General features: G+C 55.5%; 1 protein-coding gene across 1 annotated transcript in view; it reads right to left on the bottom strand.

Moving 5' to 3' along the window:
* Positions 1 to 9,591: 9,591 nt before the first annotated feature.
* Positions 9,592 to 21,527, bottom strand: part of LOC111157366 (naked cuticle homolog 1) — an 82,851-nt gene continuing 70,915 nt past the window's right edge. Inside the window, 6 exon segments of the mRNA XM_022518716.1 lie at positions 9,592 to 10,151; positions 10,153 to 10,184; positions 10,929 to 11,056; positions 12,432 to 12,516; positions 12,978 to 13,125; positions 18,327 to 18,422. Coding sequence (XP_022374424.1) covers positions 9,594 to 10,151; positions 10,153 to 10,184; positions 10,929 to 11,056; positions 12,432 to 12,516; positions 12,978 to 13,125; positions 18,327 to 18,422 — 1,047 coding nt within the window. The 3' untranslated portion in view covers positions 9,592 to 9,593.

Below are 21,527 nucleotides of genomic sequence, written 5' to 3'. Positions count from 1 at the left end.
GGGGGAAGGAACTGCTGGGCATGGCTCTTAGGGTATCAGTCCTACCGCTGCCACATCTGGTTAGGGTCTAGAGCTGCCATTCCAAGGCCCAGCTTGTCTGAACCACAGGCCGTCTCATTATGCAAATGAGATTTAAGGCCTGGTCGCTGGAGGGGGTGCGGGGGTCTTGCCCAAGTTCACACTGCAGGTCAGGTCTGGAAGGAATGGAGTAACCCCACCAAATGTGGAAAGAAAAAGTAATAGGGCAGGTGGGACAGCCCTCAAGCGTGCAGCTGACCCATGGGGGCTCTGCAGCGGACCTGGGGGTAGGGCGGCCCTTGAGACTACACTTCCTTCCCTGGGAGTCCCGGGGGGCCAGATTCTCATAATAGCGGCTGCCATTTCTTGAGGGCCTACTGTGTGCCAGGCTCTGAGCCGAGCATTTTGTACCCCCTAGATCATTTACTCTGATCCTTACAATACCCCAGGGAAGTGGGTTCTCTGATTAACCCCATGTTACAGAGAAGGCAACTGAGGCACAGAGCGGTTGGGCCGCTGGACCCATAGTGGTCCCACTGGTCACACAGCTGGGAAGTGGCAGACCCAGGTCTCAGTTAGGGCCTGCCTGACGCCAAAGCCCATACCCTCAACCACCGGAGCTGAGCCCCTGAGCCTGCATTCGGGGGCCTGGCTGCTGGGTCCCGTCACCTCCTCAAATCTCATCCACCAAACCAGAGGTGCAGGGTCCAGGATGTTCCATCGAGAGGCTCTGGAGCCACAGCCTCCTGGGACTGCAGGGGCGAATGCCTAACCTGAACGGTAAGACGCAGCCCAGAGAAGCAGGAGTCACGGCCGGTGCCAGGCCTGCACAGGGCAGTGCTGGGCTTCCCCAAAGGCCCAACCTGAGAACCCATCCCCGGTCAACAGCCTTTCTGCTGCCCCCTCCAAGAGAGCTGAGCCATGCGGGGATTTGCTCAGGGAATGTCATGTGTATTTCTTGTATTTCTCCCCTTGCTTACACTTCCAAAGACCCTGGAGCTACAGCAAAGCGGATCTCATTGGGCCCATTTTACAGAAAAGCAAACCGAGTCTCTGAGCATGAAATCACAGGCCCATGGCCAACAGCTCAAAGTAGCCCCGCCTGATGGAATCCAGCCAGTCTTTTGAGTTGGGGTTCTTCCCACCCACTCTGCCTCTTTCACAGTGACAGGCAGGGTATCACGCAGGCTGGCCCGCTCTGCGGGGGATCCCCAGCCAACCCCACCCCAGCTAAAGGGGGAATAGGCCATGTGCTCAGAGTGGATTTCTAGAACTGGCCTCAAAGATCTTCCCCATGAACATCCTCTCGTGCCTGAAACAGCCCCATTAGCGTCTAAAACTCTGCCTCGAACAGGCCCAGGTTTTCATGGGCATCGCTGGCCCCCAAAGGTGCTTGAGCATCTTCGGGGACATGAGCTGAGATGCTGCAGGGGCGAGCCAGGGAAGGAGTACGGCCCCCCCGCTGCCAGGGCTCTGGGACAGGGACAGGCATGCGCACCACAGAAGGGGCATCACTGTAGCTCCCGGGAATCGCTGCCATATTGGGAAGGTGGGTCTGGTGGAATGGCTTTTTTTTTTAAAATCCTTATGAGAAAAGCTCAAAATCCAGATATTTAGATGACATCTTTAGATTTGGGAAATTAATTCAAAAATTTTGAAACCCGGGGCGCCTGGGTGGCTCAGTGGGTTAAGCTGCTGCCTTCGGCTCAGGTCATGATCTCAGAGTCCTGGGATCGAGCCCTGCATCGGGCTCTCTGCTCAGCAGGGAGCCTGCTTCCTCCTCTCTCTCTGCCTGCCTCTCTGCCTGCTTGTGATCTCTCTGTCAAATAAATAAATAAAATATTTAAAAAAAAATTTTTTTTGAAACCCAAGATGGGTCAATCATGCCATGTTGAGGGGCATGTGTCGGGTAGAGCTGGAGGGATCAGAGGGTAGAGGAGGAAGCCCGGGGAGGCTCAGACTAGGCAGGGGATGGGAAGGATGGGAGAGTGACAAGCTCTCAGGGAGGGTGGCTCCTAGTCCCGAACCATGTCCCCCGAGGCACCGTAGATGGCTGACCACTGGACCTGCAGTGACAGACCTCTGTCAGTCTGGCTACAGCGAAGCCTTGTCTATGCAAGCAGAATCACCAAAATGGCTCCTGCAGAGTCGCTAGCCCGTGACTGAGGCAGTGGAATCCTTCTCCCAAGACATCACAGACGCCAGCCCCATCCCAACAGCCCCCAGCAGGCAGCTGAGGCCACAGACTGGAAGGGGGCCCCGAGAGCTAGCCTGGGACTCAGCTGCAGGAAGGAGTGTCCATATGGACTGCACCTGCCTCCTCCAGACTCAGTTCTCTCATCTTTAAAATGGGGACACGAACTCCTGCCCAACCACTGTGTTGTTAAACGGCTTTTCACAAACACAATGAGCATTCGGCCAAATGTTCACTGGTTTGCAGCGGTGGGGGAGGGGGTGGGACACAAACACAGTGAGGGGAGGGGTTGTTCTTTTCCAATAAAGCTCAATTTTTTTCTTAAACAGTAAAAGACTGCAGTTTTCTTTTCTTTTCCATTCTTACTTAACAAAAGTAGAAGTCACTGATGCTGTGTTGCTTTCCCGGACTTTTATCTGAACTGTGACTGCTTTGCCCAAATCCACAGTCAAGGATTCCATGGCAGGACACCCGTAAACCCTCCAGTCGCTAAAGGATGTGCAATTCCCTCCTTCCCTCCTTCCTTTCTCTGACATTCCTTCTTTCCCCTTTAGTCATCACCTACTGTGCGCATGCTCTGGGGAAGGGCAGTTACACAAGTCCTTTCTCTGGGCACTGGCTAACTTGGTTCCAAGAAGTGAGGTCTCATTCAAGAAAACCTAGAGCCAGCTTTGATGAACTCATCCAGAATTTTGTGATGAGAACGATCTAGAAAAGAGTTATTTTAGTGGAGCCGGTTCAGGGAGGGTGTAGCCAAAGCTTGGGGTGAAGTAGACAGTTGGGGGTGGTAATCTTATTGTAGCGCTCACAGTCCCTTAAGGCCTTCATCCTGCTCTGCCCCCTGAGATCTTAGCGGTGGCCTGGGCCGGGGGAGGGGGGGTCTGGGGGGGGTCTGCTCACCTCCTCCAGGACCTCCTCAGATCCCGGCAGTTACTCCGTGGCTGGATTCTCATACCCAGGTCATTCTAAATCTCTAACGCCTGTCTCTGCATACTTCTTCCCCCCAGACATGGGGGATCAGGAAGGGCTCTCCAAAGGGTCAGCCCAAACATGGCCCCCAGTGCAGACCCTTGGAGGGGCTGAGCAGGGCACTGTAACCTTGACCATAACCAAGCCTGGGGCTACAGATATGCAAAGAGGATCAGCTGGTGGTTGCACCAAGTCCCCACTCCCGAAGGCTGGCCTTGACCGAGGACACCCGCGCCTCCCACAGGGAGCAAGGAAACCAAACCTAAGTGGGAAGATGGAGAAGAGGCCCCTTGCGTCTCCCTGAAGAGCCAAGGGAGGAAGGTATGTGGTCCACACACCAGGGGTCACTGTGGACTCATCCCTGCTAGAAGACACTCCTGGGACTCTCACTAGAGCTGGCTGTCCTTGGAGGCCTGTGGTTTTACCAGGGGACGGGTGGGGCGTTATTGAGGTCTAGGTGGCAGGGCAATGAGGAAAAGAACTCTGCCTGCACCAGAAGATTTGTTACTGGATTATCCGGTTTTGCCCTCTGGTGTGGCCATGGCCACTTGCTCCAACATAGGAGGCTTCTCAGTGCACTCACTCCTGAAGGTAGGGGAGGCCAGGATTCCACCCTGCTCGCTCCAAGGCATAGGCCGCTGGGTTTCTCACACTGTGGTCCCTGGGTCCTAGTGCAATGGCACTCCCTGGGTGGGAGGCAGTCAAGGGCACTCATGCCTGCTGCCGTCACATTCCAGACCCATATGATCTCACTCTCTAGGTGGGGAGGGGGGCTGGGTATCTGCATCTAACCTGTTCCCTGGGAGAAGCTTATAGTGCATTGAGGTTAGGGATTTCCCTCGAATAAGGTCATCTGGAGAAAATGCAAGGCTCAGGGTTCTCAGTCTGGCTCACCGGAAGGACACTGGGAGCAGAAACCTAGCCGTCCCCCCAGACCAGCATCATGGGAGGCAGGTGGGCCCTGGAACTGGGATTTTTAAAACTTTTAACACTCTCCCCGGGTGACTGTGAAACACTCGGGATGAGAGTTAGAGGCTGTGAACATTCCACTCTGTCCTCCCCACGGTTCCACTCCCTACCACGTGGTCTATGCCCAAGTCATGTCTGGAGGGTCTCCTGTTGAGGTAGAGGCCCTTTTCTCCCCACCAGGCTCACAGGCTGAAAGCACCAGGATTCTTCCCCTTTGGGGAGAGAAAGTGGAGGGGAAGAAAGCCCAGAGGAGGGTCAGCAGGAATTGGGAGAATCAAGACCAGGCTCAGAGTCATTTACTCCCTGGGGTCAGCTTCTGCTACTAGAAATGGGTCTCACACTCATTTCCCCGCCTCACTTTAAAGGAAGATGTCGAGGTCAGAAAGTCTTTTGCGGAGACAAAAGATCTGTCTTGATCTGTAAAGTCATTCAAGGGCACAATCTCCTGAGAAGAGGATGAGGTTCAGCGGCCTTTGGGGTTGGGAGAAGGTGACAAGTCAAAAACCAGATCGGAGCCCCCAACAAGCTAGTGATGAACCTTTAATGAATGGGGAAGTGTGCTCTCCGCACAGTTTTTAGGAGTCACTAAAGCAATTAGCTCTGCAAAACACAGCAGGTGCGTATGGGAAGCCCGGCCACGCCCACGGGATGGGGGGTAGAGCCAAGGCAGGGCTGGGAAGGCGGAGGCTGGGCCTGGATTGGACAAGGGCAAGGCTGCTGTGGGGTCTTTTGGGGCATGCCACCCCAGCATGTCTGCTGGGTGCGGCCCTGCTTCAATGAGCAGGTGAAGGTGTCGGAGGGTGTCATGGTCCACTGACACTGAGCACCTTTCAGGAGTCCCCTTTCATTCCCTTGAGGGCTGACCGGCCTCTCAGAAGCTGGGGTCATTAGTGGCTGCAACGGACAGAAACAGTATTTGATATTCAGGCAGCCTTCCCCTCCTCCTGCAGCCTTCCCCTCCTCCCACAGCCTCCAAGGGTGCCTTCCCTCCGGCCCTATAATGATTTGACATCTAAACGCTAAGAACAAGGAAGGGGAAGCAAAAGAAACTGCTCCTGGCCGTTTTCTTTGCCAGAAAGTGTAATTGGCACGCTGTGTGGGAAGTGCGCGAGACCACCCCCCCCCCCGGGCCCCCCGCCCCCCCAGTGCTCCCCAGGAGATGAGAGCAGGGCCTGGCAGCTGCAAGCCTCACGCATCAGCCTAGCTGGCTGCCTGACACCCCAGACATCCTTGGGACCCAGTGACAGATGAGCAGATACGAGGCATCCTAGCCCCCAGCTAGTGCCTGTGCTCCTACGAGTACACGAGGCTGGCCAAGCTGAGTCCTGTCCCCGCTACACCTTCTCCAGGCCCCAGAGGAGCTCAGAGCTCAGGCTTCTGGAGAAACAGCAGCGGTTTCTCTGGAAAGGATGTCAGGAGATTTGCAAGCAAGACAAAACCCACCCCTAGCAGCCTGCAGGAAAATGTGCTCAAAGCCTCACCAAGAAGTGTGGTTGACCCCTTCTAGTTTTCTTTTCCCTCCCTGCTTCTTTCCTTTCTCCCTTCCTCCCTCCTTTCCTTCTCTCCTTCATCCCTCCCTCCCTCCCTCCCTCCCTCCCTTGCTCCTCTTCCTTTTTCTCTCTCTTCTTCCTTCAACTTCTAACTATTTGGTACAACTTTTAGAGGTCATTTATAATCTACCAACATTGAAATCACACATGTCCTTGAACTCAGCAGTTCCGTGCTGGCGCTGTCCCTCTTGCTCCTGCTGGTGGGCACCGGGACAATTGTGCGCAAGGACCCTACATGCCACTGTGATGAGAGACCCACAGGACTGGTAGGAGGGGATGGGGCAAGTCCATGACAGCGCCTCCCAGCAAGAGAAGGCTGAACAGCTGTTGGAGAGAAGGGGGCCTAACTCTCTAGCCACAGGGTAAGCTCTCCAAACACATGAGGTCACAGAGGAAAGGCCTGAGTATGAATACTATGTTACTCCTCGGGTAAAAATAAAAAAGTGGGGGTGGGAAAGGGATTAAGCAGCATGGCAGTGTTTTCTTTCTTAAAAATAGATCTGAAATAAATATTGTAAACTGTCAGCATGTGTCAAATCTGGGCAGTGAGTTCAGTTACTGTTACCATTTTCTGTTTCAAACCTTGTTTGAAATATTTACTAAAATAACAAAACTGGGGGGGGGCGGTGGAGAGAGGAATGGGTGGGACACAGAGGATTTTTAGGGCAGTGAAAATACTCTGTATGATATTATAACGACAGATACATCATGGACTATTTGTGCAAACCCACAGAATGCCCAACACCAAGAGTGAACCCCGAGGCAAACTATGGACTCTGGGTCATTACTGAGGGTCTACATAGGTTCATCCTTTGTTAAAAAAAAAAAAAAAAGTACCATTCTGGTGAGACATGTTGATGATGCGGGAGGCTGTGCCTGCGTAGGGTAGAGTATGTGGGAAATCTGTATCTTTCCCTCGATTTTCTCCGAAACCCAAAGCTCCTCTGAAACAAATAAAGGTTTTTCAAAGAATTAACAAAATTTAAACATAGAGGTGTCTTACAGAAATGCATTTATTCTTGTAAGTAACGGCAGCTAACATTTTCGTGGTGCTCCTCCCGGACAGGCCTGTGTTAACTCAGTGAATTTTCGCGACAACCCCGTGGGGTAGGTCTCTTACGATACCCCTCGACAGAGGGGAAAGAGAGGCTTGAGGAGTACCGTGTACCGCTTGAAGCACAGAGCACTGAGGACGTCAGAATTTGAAGCCAGGCAGCCCGGCCCCAGCGTCTGGGCTCACAACCCCCAAGCCTCACTGAATGGCCCAGGAGGGGCCCGGGAAGGTTGGAGTCAGGGATTCTGGAAGGAAGTGTACTTTCTACCGCACATCCATTCTGTACTACTTGAATCTTTAACGTAGGCACAGGTCACGATTTTTCAAAACCGGTATTTTAAATAAATCCCTAAGGAATTAATTTAGGTTCCTAAGGAAAAACTGAATCCTGGAGGGCGAGAGGCTGCGAGAGATGGCGTCGAACCCCCTTTCAGAGGCTGAGGGAACGCTCTAAAGCCACCGCTGGGAGACTCCTCATAGGTACCCAATCCCTGGTTCCTTTCCGCCTTGTAGCAATTCTAGCCCCGCACTCTTCCTTCCCTTCCCGCAGACTCCGCCCCCTTGCCCTGGGTGGGACACGTGACTTCAGGTGGGCCCCAGTGATTGGCCCAGGAGTGGGTACCAGAATCCTGCCCTGGACTACCCCTCGCAGAAGATCCTTTTCCATCTGGTTGTGGGGCTCAGAGGGCCCGCAGCCCCCACAGCGTGACAAAGCACTTCGAGGTCACCCACAGCGTGACAAAGCACTTCGAGGTAGACGTATAAACCCAGAGAGGGAGGGGCAGGGCTCAGCCCTCTCCGCTTCATCCCATCCCGGCTCCTGGCCTCTGGAGGCTGCTCCCTCCCTCCCATCAGTTTGAGCCGGATGCTACGGTTAGAAGCCCACACAGAAGCCCACAACTCAAAACACGGGAAGCCCTGACCCAGTGGTTAAGCCCTCCAGTGGTTAAGGGGTGCTGGAAAAGACTAGAAACCCAGCTCTGCCACCTGCTGTGTGATCACTAGCGAATGAGTTAACCTCTTCGAGCCCGATGCGCATCCTGAGCTCACTACCAAAAATAACTCCTTTCCAGCCACGTCAAACCCAAATCGGAGGCTCTGGGAGAGATGCCAGCTGGCAGCCAACCAGCAAGGAGGCCAGCAGCTGGTCATTCCTTGTGTCCCTCCACTCGCTCCCTGCCTGGAAAGAGCATCCATGTGGCCCTCAACCGGCACCCTAGCCCTGTGGCTCCCTCTGGCTCCCAGGGGCTTTGACAGGAAGGAGTGGCACCAAGAGATGGATTTCCCTGTAAGGTCCCTGCAGGCTGCTGGCTGCATCCCTGAGGGACGATGGTCCCTCATGGCTCCTTAGGGTGGCTCCGCCCCACCCCATGGCTCTGCCTGAAGATGACTGCCACCCTGGCTGCTCCCCTGCAGGGGCAGAAGTGGCCCCACACATCGCTGGCCCCGGATTCTGCACTCTTTCTGGAGGCTTTGCCTATGCTTTGTAAATATCCCCTCAGATTTCCCAGTTGGAGCGTGTGTCAAGTTTTCCATGGGACCCCGACTAGTTGACAGTGGTCCTTTTCCTAGTCTCCCCAGGCTCTCATCAGACCAAGTCATGCTCTGTGGAGGACACTGCTCTGGGGCTCCAACTCTTGCCACTGTCTCCACTGCCTTCTCAGCTTCTGGACTCCAGCAGGCCTCTCCAAATCTATCAGACCCTGAGCCCAGAAAAAGGACCTGCCAAAGAGAGGCAAGCAACCATTTGCATCTGATGGACAGTGGCCCCACCAAGAGGCACACAGGGTGACATCTGGGCTCAGGACATGTCTAGAGAAGCAAGCCATTGATTTCTGCACACCGGAAAATTTACCTGAGAGTGTATATTTATAGAAAGATACATGGAAATGGACAGATAGTGCCCAGCTATAGATACAGGAAGCTCGGTTAGAGAAGCATGTAGGTAGGTATGTATATATTTGCCAACGGCAGAGAACATGAGGTTTCCACATCTTCCGCGATGACCGACAACACACAAACACCCGATCTGGGAAAACCACGCTTGTTTTTGTGGTTGGGTTCCCTCTCCAGAGGTTTCCAAAATGAGAAGGCTGGTTGCAGGGGCAGTCTTTAAATATGTGTGTGTGTATCTTTCTAAAAAAGAGAGAACAAGGGAAGGGAGGAGGAAAAGCGTGTTTCCCCGTGGTACGCGGCAGAAAAGATGGGACTGGTTTTGGGCGAGGACGTGATCCCACTGGAGAGGCATGAAAGGGAACTCCAGAAAGGACAGCTAGGGTTTCTAGGTTGGGACATAAAAACACAACAGCCAGGAAGGTCACGCGTCTGCGGTCCGCTGAAATCCCTTGTAGCACATTACAATCAGTTAAGGGCCAAAGAAAATCAGAATAATACTAAGAGGTAGCAGCTGTTTATCTTCTCGGAGATTTTGAGGGTCTCTGGAAGCGCGCCAGGTAAGGGTGTTCTCCTGGAAGAGACTGGGGTAGGGCACAGTTCTGGCCGAGGGCTCCCCCAGAGCCGGGAAGAGTATGGGCCAGCCCTGCATGGAAGCGCCGCTCGGGAGCCCCAGAGAGCCTCCACCCCCAACAGGCCACTTGCAAACCCAGAGTCATCTTCTTGGATAAGTTATGCAGTCCTCACAACATATAAATAAAAGTTTAGTTCTGTGTTTCCATATATCTTCTACATGGAGGCTAGCTGAATATTAGTGGAGTAACAATAATTATTAATAACAATAATCATCATAATAACAATAATTAATAGAATAATAATGCCTTGGGGAGAGCCTGGGGAGGGGGGGTCCTTCATATGGCCGGGGGGGGGGCTTCCGGGGAGGGGTCTATGTCTGGTAAAAGTGGTGGTAATGGTGGTGGTGTTCGTGGTGGTGGTGATGTTCGTGTCTCTGGACCGCCTGGCCGGCCGGGCTCTCATACACCACCACGGCGGGCAGGTCCCTCGCACGGTCCCGCCCCAAGACACTGCCGCCCACGGCCAGGGGTGCCTGCAGACCCCGGCAGGCCGGCTGGCTCTCCTTGGCTCGGTGCTTGTGCTTCTTGTGCCCGAGGGGTGCCAGCGTGGGGAGGAGGGATGGGCTGGCGGCCAGGTGGGCGGCTGGGGACACCGCATGGATGGTGGGGCCCAGAGGGGGTTTGCTTCGCGCCCCTCTGGCCACATGGCCCACACCCACGCTCTTGCCCTGGGCCTTGGGGGACCTCACAAAGTGCTTGCTCCCGTCCTGGGCGCCCCGAAGCCGCTGCTGGACCTCCGAGGCCTTGGCGAATGGGGTGTCAAGGAAGTGGAAGGAGCCCGGGTCCGCGCCTTGGGGCTTTCGGTGTGGGACGTGGATGGCTTCTGGCTCATGAGAGCGAGACCGAGTGGGGTTGGAGGTGCGGGGGGGGCAGCTCTGACTTCTGGGCCACTGATGGGGAGCCTAGGAACCAATTTAACAGATATTTCATGAGCACCTACTGTGTGCTGGGGCTGCTCTGTGCCCCAGAAACCCCCTGTGCCCCCCCATGCTCCAGGACTGGTAACTCTTCTGAGAGCTCTCCTCCCTAACCTGACCACTCCTCGCTCTCTCTGGAATGGAACTTAGTTGTCTGCGAATGGGGGAAGCTCTGTTTCTTTGTTAGGTCCTTAAAAATAAGTAACTCCCCTTCCCGAGAGAGAAGAGAAAGAGACACTAGTCGCTGTCTGAGGTCATGGGAACAGAAATCTATAGGCATATTCCTTAACTTACAATGGTAACTAACACAGGAATTACATGTAGAAGGGAAGGGGAGAAGGGAGTTGAGGGGTGTGAAATTAAGTGAGCTACCTCTTCATTTATCACAGCAGGGGGCAAACAGATATCAACAGCTGAGGAAGACAGAGTGGCATTTTGCTGATGGAACAGGGAAGCGGGGTCGGGGGCTTGGGGGAGTGACTGGGGTGGGGCACAGAGCAATGGTTTTCATTGCATGAGAGGCCCTGAGATACCATTTGATTTTGTTCAACTTGGGGCATGTGCTCATTTTTAAAATGGTTTTAATGTCATCTCCTCCAAGAAGACTCTTTAACCCATCCAGTAAAACCTGCACTTTCCCCCACCCCAGGGGGGTATAATGAACACCACCCCGCATGGACAGCCCAGCCCTCCCCTTGCCCCACCTCTCGGGTGCACAAGCTCCCTTACCGGGCCCAAACTGGGACGTGTAGTTCTCTATCCCGGCAAGATCTAAGTAGTGGTTTCTCCTCTCGATGTTCTCATCCACGCAGTGGTGGTAGCAGCCAGACTGCTCCAGACGGCTGTCACCCTGGAACCTAGGGTAAGAAGGCCAGTGAGGGGGTGGGCACCGGCCCTAGCTGGGGGATAGCCCCCCAGTCTCCTGGGAAGCCACCAGGACAATTCCTTCTGGACCCTTCGTTCATCTCCTTCTGGGTCTTGGGAAGGGGCAGGAAGGGGAGGGAGTGGTCATCTTAGCCATCAGTGCCTCTAGTTCCTTCCCTGATAGCAGAGATGCAGACCTCTGCTGGCTGCCCTGGGCCTTCTGGGAGGACGGGAGAGGTCCTTGAACAGGTCCAAAGTAACCGTCAGAGGTACCTGGTCAAAACTTACAGAAGCCCCAAAAGTCAGGCTTCAAACCATGTGCGCCCGTAGCAAATGGGAGACCTCACCCCTGGGCTCGTTCCCAGCAAATGTGGGCAGCAGAAGTTGCCCACTGGAGCTGAGGGTGGCAGGCTCTGTAAGCCAAGAATGGAGTGTGCGTCAGGAGGGGGTGGGGAGAGTGGTGCCCCCAGAGGCCACCTTTCTCCCTCTGTGGGAGTCCGGGCTTCCTGCCTCTCCCCTGCAAGGCTCTCTGAGCTGCCAGCCCCACCCCTCTCATCCTCCCCATTCCCCAACACAGCTAGCCTATGCACCCTTCCCCACACCAAGCCGCGGCCCCTGCAGAGACTGCCTTCTGTCCTTTCCCTATGGGCGGGTGCCTGCCACAATCCAGTCCCTTCCGGTCACTTCCTTTCCGTTCCCCTGGCAGGTTCTGCCATCCCGCTCCTGACTTCCAGCCAAGGATGCTTCCTACATCCTCACGCCTCCTACTTTATATTCCTGTTTACTCAAAGCCTTTCTTTAAACACACTCTCTTCTTCGCTTCCCTCCCTCCAGTTAAAGAAATAACAGGTGGGAGAGAATCACAGCCTACGATCCCTTAGCCACCATTCTGAAACCCAAAAAGCCTGAAGGCAAAGATTTTTCATAACCTTTTTGGCAGCCAGGCCTGCCCGAAACTGGTGTGACGGTAGCTGTAGCCTTGATACCACCTCGAGTGGACATTCACACGTGTCCGTCAGACATTTCAGTGTGCAAAATCGCGGGGTACTGCCCGGATGCCAAACAGAATAGAGGAGAGACGCACTGGGAATCTCTCTTCTAAAATGCAGCGAATGCTGAATTCCAAAACATGTCTGGCCCAAAGCGTTCTGGATGAGGGAATGTGGAACTACATTTAGTCCTTTTTTACAAATGGAGTTTGCTTTGTGAGCTTGTCTTCGGAAATCACCGCCCCCTGAAGCAAACACAGACTGGAGCCTCCTGCTCAAAATCCCTTGGTGGCTGGGGGGTACACAGTCGGTGCTCAATATGTGCTCAAGGGCCCCGGGCTGTCGTCCACCCCCGCCCCCGCACACATACCCACTGTACCTGAGTGGGGCTCGCTGCTTCTTCTCCCAGCTGCGCAGCTCCTCGGCGGGCTTGGTCTCTGCTCTGGGCCTCGTGCTCTGCAGGTCTGAGTCCCGCCCGAGAAACAGCCAGGTGAGCGGTGGACGCCTGTGCCCACCAGATTCCTGGCTCTGTGGAGGTTTTCTAAGCTCCCCCACCGCCATGCAGCCTTTGACAACTGGCCCACAGCCGCTCACCATGGCTCTGTGGGAAGGGTTCTCCAAGCCAAGACCACACAGAGGGGTCTCACAGCTACCTGGCCACTTACCTTCTCCTCCCAGACTCCTCATGCGCCATGTCCAAGCCCGGACTCTGCCTACATAGGGCCTCCCACCTGTAATTCCTTTCTTATCCAAATCCTGCTCTTTCAGGGAGCTGTTCAAATTCCACCTGTCCACAAAGTCGCTCCCAGGGAAAGCCCCCCCCCGGGACTCCCTTCCACTCCTCCCAGGTCAGTAGGGTGTGATCCTTTCTGGGAGCTGGGAGTGGACTGGCCCCTGTGGTCTGGGTGGCCCCCTAGCCCCTCACCGGGGTGATTGAGAAGGATGCCCTTCTTGGCCTGGCTTCCGTCGGGGGCCACCGTGAGCTTCACCCGCAGTGTCTTGCTTGATGTCGGCGAATGGTTGACGGAGGAGTCAACCACCTCGTAGATCGTGTGCAGTAGGCTGGTGATGTCCTGCAGAGAGGGAAGCAGAAAGCCCCCCCAGGCTTCAGCCACGTACGCCCACAGCCCTGGGACTCAGAGGGCCCAGTGACACCTGAGGAAGGGAAAGCCACTGACTCCCCCAAAGTCAAGCCTAAGGCAGAATCGTGCACATGAGGGGTTCACTTGGGAAGGGATCCTAGGATGCAGGGAGCAGGAGATGACGTGGATGAGCAGGTCTGGCCACAGGCAACTGGGCTCAGTCACGCTTGGGTCCTTAGAGGGACGGTGAGGAACCCACCTCAGAAAAGTCTCATCCCTCCTTGGTGGAGTTACCCTGGGGGGCTGACGCTCCATGGCCGGGACTTCTGGTATGTCCTGCAAAGGCTGAGCCCGCTCCCACCGGGAAGGGCTCTTGTGGTGGGCACCGCCCACCCCAGTAGTCAGTGTGAACTGAGGTAGGTCAGGGAGGCTGCTGGGGAGAGGGACACCAAGAGCGCCTGCTTAGGGTCTGATGAGCTCCTTCCGAATGAAAAAGGGAAAGGAGATGTGTTGCTGAAGATCAACTATTCTGTGAGAACTTGACCCAATCTCGTCCTCTCCCTGGGCCTTAGTTAGCCCCTCAGCCGGACGGAGACATCCAAACGCACGCTCCGTGAAGCGTTTCAGAGACTTCTGACTGAGGAACGCAGGAATCATATAGCATCTCCCTTTGTTCTGGGCATCTGCTAATGTCGTTTTTCAGAAGGGGAGGCGTCCAGCTTTAAAGGATGTAGAAGCCTCTGGAAAGGTATTTGCTCTCTATAAGTTGGGCCCACAGATGGCTAATTATCTGGCCTGTGGCTCTTCATAAACAGACAGACTCAGCCGTCCCTCACCCAATTTCCCCACCTGGAAGCTGTCCAGACAGAGGTGGTAGAGGGGATTCCAAGCACGGCCGTGGCCAGGCAGGTAGAAGGATGAGGGACCTGGAGTGGGGAACCCACAGAGGTGGCCCCCCACTAGGCACTGTGGCAATGCAGGCTAAGGGAGGGTCATCCCAGAAATCCAGAATCTTCCGCTAAGTCTTCAGAATCTCCGATACAGGACACCCATTTAATTTTTGACAACTCCCCATTTCCCCATCTCCCCAGTCCCGGTGACCACCATGCCACTTTCTGATTCTAGGAATCCAACTATTCCCGGTACCTCATAGACGTGGAATCACATGGGATTGGCTTTTCCATGGCTGGCTTGTTGTCCTTAGCGTGAGGTCCGGGAGGGTCTTCCCTATTGTGGCCCCTGGTAGGAGTTCCTTTCTTTTTACGGCTAAATTATAACTGCATTGTATGTATATGTTAATCCTCTCCTCTGTGGAGGGACCCTTGGGTGACTTCTGCCTTATTGCTCTTATGAAAAATGCTGCTGTAGGCGTGGGGGTTCAAACATCTCCCTGAGACCCTGCTTTGGGCTATAGAGACTCAGAAGTGGGACTACTGTGTCATGTGGCAATTCTGGGCTTAGCTTTCTAAGGACCCTCCGTGCTGTCTCCCATGGGAGCCGCAGCTTCAGACATTCCCTCCCACAGTGCACAGGGCTTCCGAGGTCGCCGCTGCCTCCGGGACACTCGTCATTGTCAGTCTGTGTGGGTTTTTTTTATAACAGCCATCTTAACGCATATAAGGTGGGATCCCCTGTGGTTTTGATTTTCATCTCCTGATGATGAGTGCCGTTGAGCCCATTTTCATGGGCTTCTTGGCCATTAACTGGTGTATCTTCTTTGGCAAAATGATCCGGTTCTTTGCCCATTTTTTTTACTTGGGTTGTTGGTTTTCCCATTGCAGACATACAATTCTTTTTATATTCTGTATATTCATCTTTTTTTTTTTAAAGATTTTATTTATTTATTTATTTGACAGACAGAGATCACAAGTAGGCAGAGAGGCAGGCAGAGAGAGGGGGGGAAGCTCAGCTCCCCGCTGAGCAGAGAGCCCGATGTGGGGGTCGATCCCAGGACGCTGGGATCATGACCTGAGCCGAAGACAAAGGCTTATTAACCCACTGAGCCACCCAGGTGCCCCCATATAGTCATCTTTGACCAGCTATGTGATCTGCAAATATTTTCTCCCATTCCGCAGGCTGCCTTCCGCTCTGCTGTTGTCCTTGGATGCACGTTGGTTTTGAATTTTGATGAAGTCACTTCATCTATTTTTACTTCGGTTGCCTGTCATAACTTAATTTTTAACAAAACATCCTGGGGTAGGGAGGGCTGGGCTGGAACATCTCAGGGTTTACGTTGGGGTCATGAAGGATGCCCGTGTGAGACCCAGTTTGCAACCCAGATCGGTCACTCAGCGATCTCAGCTCCTCTGGCCAGGCCCGCAGAGGACAGCTCTTCTCCCCGCTTCTTCCCTTGAGCTGCTCTGCACACCCACATTTGCCCCCTCCTCTTCCCATCTTGGGAAGCTCACGCACGAGGCGCCAGTATCTCCATTTTACAGATGAGAAGAGTGAGGTTCATCAGCATCATCCCCCCAGCGTCCTATCCCAAACCAGGGCTGGGGGGCAGTAACTCAGGGTCTAGGAACAGGCACGCTCTGGCAATCCCAGCTGAGAAATCAGCTCTTGCCTGCACAGGGCGCAGCACACAGAAGTAGGTACCTGCGAATATTTATTGCACAAATGAACAGGTACTTTCTTTTGAGTTGGGAAGTGAGCCCAGGCGCCCACTCTAGGCTGTAGCTGCGGCGAGGTGGGAGCCTGTCTGCCCCAGCCCCCGGAAACATGCCCGCAGACAGCCAGGGAGCATGCAACGGACTGGTATTTATAGCCAGCTTGGAGGCGTGGCCTCGGGGCTAAAAATAAACCAAGGGGAAGCACAGGCTGGGTTCTCCCTGGACTGGAAGCCAGCCCCCTCGCTCCTCCGGGGGCAGGAAGACACGATCCAGGGATGGCCTTCTTGAGGGGCCGGGCTGGGCCACCTGCCTCAGGAACCCTCACTTTCCTGCTCTTCCTCTCATTACCAAGGGTAAAGAAAGGCCCAATGCAGAACCAGACAGCAGGGTGTGCCCTCGGGTATCTGCAAGGCCTCTGAGGTGAGGGGCCAGCCCTCTTACAGTCAGCATTTTCAAAGCAGCAAGGAACGAAGACAGTGGCTCACAGGAGCGGTGGGGTCTTGGCCACCATGCAAGTCAGAAGAGAGGGCAATGCCACCCTCTGCACCCCAGCCCGGCTGCCCGTGTGGCCTTGACCGACGGCCGGGGCCACCGCCATTCAGCTCAGCTAACCAAGCTCCCAGACTGCAGAGTGTTTCCCTGGGAAGATAATTACACCGCAGCTGCCATTCCCAAACAGGGTGGGGAGGAGGGGCAGCACTCACTCCAGAAAAACCATAACCTCTCACACAAAGCATCACAGCTGGAGGGGGATAGGGGTTCCTCTAAACCACCCCCTGCCCCGGCTTCCCCAAGGTCTCCAACCAAGAGGCATTTCCACTGCTTCCCAAATACCCAGGCCCCTCTTGGGGCTTTGCCTGCCCAGAACCTATTCCCCCGCCCCCTAAAAACAGTACCTTGATTTTATTTTGTGAGCTGATTACACGCCCCTCTCATTTTCAGTCTTTGTGTCTCATGTATCTGGTAACATCTCCCCTCTCCTATGACCCAGAATAGGGCCATCCCAAGCATTGCAAACCCATGGCAAAAATGACAGGTGAGGCGGTCAGAGCTGGTGAGATTCTATTCTGGAACTTCTGAATTGGGAAAGTTGCTGAGAGTCCCGGACAGTGGGAAAATGTCAGCTGTCACCTCACTACTGGCCAGGGGAAAGGCTGACGGACAATGGAGGAATACAGAGGGAACAGAGCCTTGAAGATAGCTAGGCTTGAGGGCACCGAGCCTCTGGATCCATCCATGCCTGAAGTCAGTGCCCTGGATCACAATACATTCCTATTATTATTATTATTTTTTTTTTTTTTGTAAACCGAGAGCAGTTTTCTGGGATTCTGTCACTTCCATCCTCAAGAGTCTTGAATGATTAAAAGTCACTCACAGCTTCCCCCACCCTGTTCAAACATTCCTTAAGTCCCAGCCTGAGGAAGAGTTGCCCTTTCCTCACCCAGGCGTCCCTTCCAGCAGTTTCTCCTGCACCAAGCCCCAGAAAAAAAATCCGTAGCTCTGAACCAGGCAGGGAGAGAAGACAGCAAAGCTTCTCTAGGGACACCCCTGACGCCCTCATGAGCGGGACATGAGGCGGGCGTGCAGGCAGCCTGCCACTCTCAGACCCCTACGCCCATCTGAAAACCAGGGCCTCCTGGGGAGGGAGAGGATGTCCCAGAGGGACGGTGGGAAAAGCAGCAAAAAGGCAGAAGGGGTGCCTGGCCCAGGGAAAATGGGAGGCAGAGCTCAGTGGCTCAGACCAGGTCCTACCCCTGCTTCCACCAACCCACCGGTGACTTCCCTGAGCCCCAGGAACTCAAGCCAGGGTCTGCCTTGCCGGCTCTGGCCCTAGCCAGGTCTCCTGGGGAGCAGCCACCACACCAGTCTCCTCCAGCGCCTTAAACACCCCGAGCGCTCCTGCCCTGTGCTTGCTGGGCCTCTCCCCCTCTCAGCTCTGCAGGCCATGTTCGCTCTGCTCAGCTCCACAGAGGACAGAGGTATGGCAGGAGAGCTGAGGGGAGAGATGCCAGCATTCCGAGGGAGAAGGGTGGTGACAAACAGGCCTGTGACTGGGCGCAGTGCTCTCGGGAGGCTGGGGGTGCTCCTTCCTGCCTCAGCAGAGGGTGGCCTAGCCTCTGGATGCCTGCCTGGCCCCAGCTCCTGGGCACACTGTCTGAGGTGGGAAGCGGCCTGGGGTGGTCACAGCCCCTGCCCCAGCCAGAGCTCTCCGACTCCAAAGAGGAGGCAGCAGGGCAGGACTTTGTTGGAACTTGGGTCCTCCTCCAGGGGGCAGGGGGGAGGCCCCCCTCAGGGCTAATCCCCTGACTCCCACCCTTCCCCTTCCCCAGGGGAGCAGTGCCTCAGCTGAATGCAAGGGATCCTGGTCACCCCTTCCTCTGTCCCTGCTGCCCACTCACTGGGCAGCTATGGGACACCCCTCCAGGTTTCCCTAAAGCTCTAGCGGCCTGGCTCCCCTCCCTACCTCACCCCTCCTGGCCTCGACCTGGTTGGTAGGCTGCCCTGGAGAAGCGGGAGGGGGAAGGGCAGGAGAGCCCAAGGGTGTGACCAGAGGCAGCGGGCTCTGGCGGGTGCACTCACCTCACGGGTGACCTTGCCATTGTTGTCAAAGTCATAGAGGGTGAAGGTCCACTCTTGCCGGCTGTCCTCTTCCACGGACACGTCACATTGTAGCTCCTAGACACAGACAACCCACAGGTGTGGCTGGAGTACCCAGAGGCCAGGTCACTGGGAAGCCGCCTCCTCACTACCCTCCCCAGGCCTTGTGTGAAGGACGATCATAGTGAACAAGACCTGAGGGGCCAGGCAGGGAGGCCAGGCCTGGCGGGGCAGGGCAGGGTAGGTCAGGCCCACAGAGAGATGCCTGTGGGCAAGCCAGACAGCCTCTGGGTCTTTGAAGGCAAAGGAAACACCAGGAGGCTGTGAGCTGGGGGTCTGAGAGGAAGCTTCATGGCCTCAGGGAAATGGAAACTGGACCAAGAGACAGAAGTTACTGGAAGACATGGGGACCAGTAATGGGAAGCTATGGCTGGATGACCAATATGGCCACCTGATATGGAAGGCAGGAGAGGGTGAGCAGACATTAAAGGGTAAAACTCCAGCTCAGGCGCAGGAGACGCTGGTAGTGGCCCTCCACGGCTGTGTGACCCTGGTTGTGGCTTCTCTGTAAGTTTCCCCTCATGTAAATTATAGGAAAGGCCACTACTGATCTCACGAGCCTGTTGGGAGCATGGACGGCCCCACGCCACGAATTCTCAGGCCAGTTTCCGACCTCCCACCTCCAGCAACCAGCTTCTGTGCCCGAGGAAGCCCTGAAAAACGGGGACTGAATGCCCGGGGCAGCATGAGGCATTCTGCATGGCTCTTGGGGAGCGGAGGGGGGAGTCCCAGCAAGACTGAGCCCCAGCTGCCTTGGAGCTGGTCCGCCCCTTCACCCACTGGTATTGGCTGCCCTCCTTTGCGGCTCCCCGGGATTACCTGCCAAGTCCTTGCCTTGGGCTCTGCAATGGGGGACCTGGAAAAAGCGTGGAACTGTTTGGCACCTAGAGAAGTGCAATTAACGGGAATAGCTGCCATTGCCTTCGCTGTGATGGTAACAGGACGCACGTAATGTTCACGACGACTTCATGATCATCGCTCACGGGACCCGACGTGTCTAACCACAGGCACCCGAGCTGGGAAGTGATGAGCTCGGTCCCTGGCAGTGTCTAACCACAGGCACCCGAGCTGGGAAGTGATGAGGTCGGTCCCTGGCAGTGTCTAACCACAGGCACCTGAGCTGGGAAGTGATGAGGTCAGTCCCTGGCAGTGTGTACGCAGGAGCCCTTGAACACCAGATAGAAAGTTCGAGAAATGCTGGCTGTTTGGGGAAAGAGGTTTACAAGATTCTTTAAAAACCAGCCAAGATGCTCCCAGGCCCTTCTGTTCCACATCTTGCCCCAGTTGCCCCCTCCTTTTGCAGGAAGGCAAGCTCAGCACCCCAGAGGGGAGTGACACCTGGCCTCTGCACGCTGGCAGGGATGAGCCCGAGTGCGGCATCCCAGCCCCCAGCCTCTGCAGCTCGAAGCCAGTTCCCTCCAGCAGTCCTCGGGCGGCCCACGCGGAGTTCAAAGTCAGTCTTCCCTCAGTTGTGACATGCCCGTCTGATACCTGCCAAGTGCCCGCTCTGCTCTGCGAGGCACCGTTTCATGTAGCACAGCGCTCGCCCCGCACACTTGCCCACACACACACACACACACACACACACACACACACACACACACAGATGCACACACACATGCACACACAGCGTTTCTCTGATTCCTTCTCCCCGGCCCTTCTGCGCAGCTCCAAAGACAGCTCAGGGTTCAGTAACTATGCCCTCCCCCACCCCAAATTCTGTCATCTGCATCTTTAATCCCCACCCTCCACCACCACCTAGGTGTCTCAGGTGAGTCGTCCTCAGGTGCTGTGGATGAGTCCCAGACAGTCAGCCTGGCCCTTCCAGAAATCGGCCCCCTTGGGCCTCCAGGGAAGTGAGAGCTCTGAGTCTGAGCCTTCCCTCTGCTGCAGCACTCAGCCCTCAGCTCTGCCAACCATCCCTAGAAGACACTCCGGTGGCCTCGGGGAAGCAGCTAGCAACCCCAGCTCTCCGGTGGGATGTTGCCCGCCCCCCTCACCTCCTGCATTCAGGGCCCATTGGGACCCTGTCACACCCTGTCCCGAGTCATCTCCCCACCACCACCGGCCATCACTATGCACTATGATGCTGCTTGTTCCCACACAGCTCGTAACACTGGCTGACCTCAGGGCCTTTGCTCCTGCTATTCACTCAGTTGGAAGTGCTTTCCTTATCCCAGAGGCTCCCTGTCCTCACCTCTCCCAACTCCTACTCTGGCACTCAGAGGCTCAATGCAGACTGGCATCCGCCCCATTCTCTTTTAGCCACCACAGTACACAGCATCAAGAACTACCTCCATCACCCGGCTGGCCTCCAGCATGGCTGTGGCACCCACCTTACTGCGTGCTCCCAGACCTCCCATCACATCCTCAACTGTGCAGTCACTGGGACTGGGTCTCTCTCCTGCCTCCCCCATCACACTGTGCGCCGGGAGGGCAGGGCCATGCAAACCCCAGCCTGCTAGAGCTCTGCCCCAGTGGTCTCAGGGAGGGAGGCAGAGAACGAAGAAGGGAGGAGAAGGGAGGGCAGAGAGAAGCCAGTAAGCTCCGTGCCGAGAGGCCCAGGTTCCGCTCTCCTGGACCCAGCCCTGCCTGATACACAGAAGGAGCTTAATGTACTGTTTGGGTGGGGCAGGATGGACGGACTGCAACCTCGAGGAGAACATGTTCCTTTAGTTGTTGACCACACAGGGAATCTGAGTCCCAGATAGGGCCGGGGACCTGCCTAAGGCCTCCTGCCTTGGCATCCAGTCCACCCAAGAGCCCTGCCATGTTCCCCAGAACAGCCCCAGGAGTCAGAATCAAAAGCTTCTTCCAGTAACGAGGAAACCAAGGCCCAGAGGGGAAGGCAATCACCTCAGATGGTAATGGCAGCGCCAGGGCCAGCCAATCCCCAGGTCCCTGCTCAGGTCCTCCCCAGACTGCCAGGCCACAGCCCAGGGGGATGGCGGTACTGAGTCCCCAGGGCCCATGTGGAGCTGGAGCAGCCCCAGACAGGGAGGGACCAAACCTCCCACAGAGGGAAGTGGGTCACACAGGAGGTGAAAGGCCTTTGCATCTGCACGGGCCTCAGCTTCCCTCCTTGAAAAGCCCCGCCGAGGGGACAGAAGCACTTCTCTCCAG

The sequence above is a fragment of the Enhydra lutris genome, unplaced genomic scaffold (assembly GCF_002288905.1).
Source record: "Enhydra lutris kenyoni isolate GAN:26980312 unplaced genomic scaffold, ASM228890v2 scaffoldscaffold54, whole genome shotgun sequence".
NCBI classification, from domain to species: Eukaryota; Metazoa; Chordata; class Mammalia; order Carnivora; family Mustelidae; genus Enhydra; species Enhydra lutris.
The sequence above is the reverse complement of the archived record's forward strand: the minus strand, read 5'-3'. Positions and strand labels throughout refer to the sequence as shown.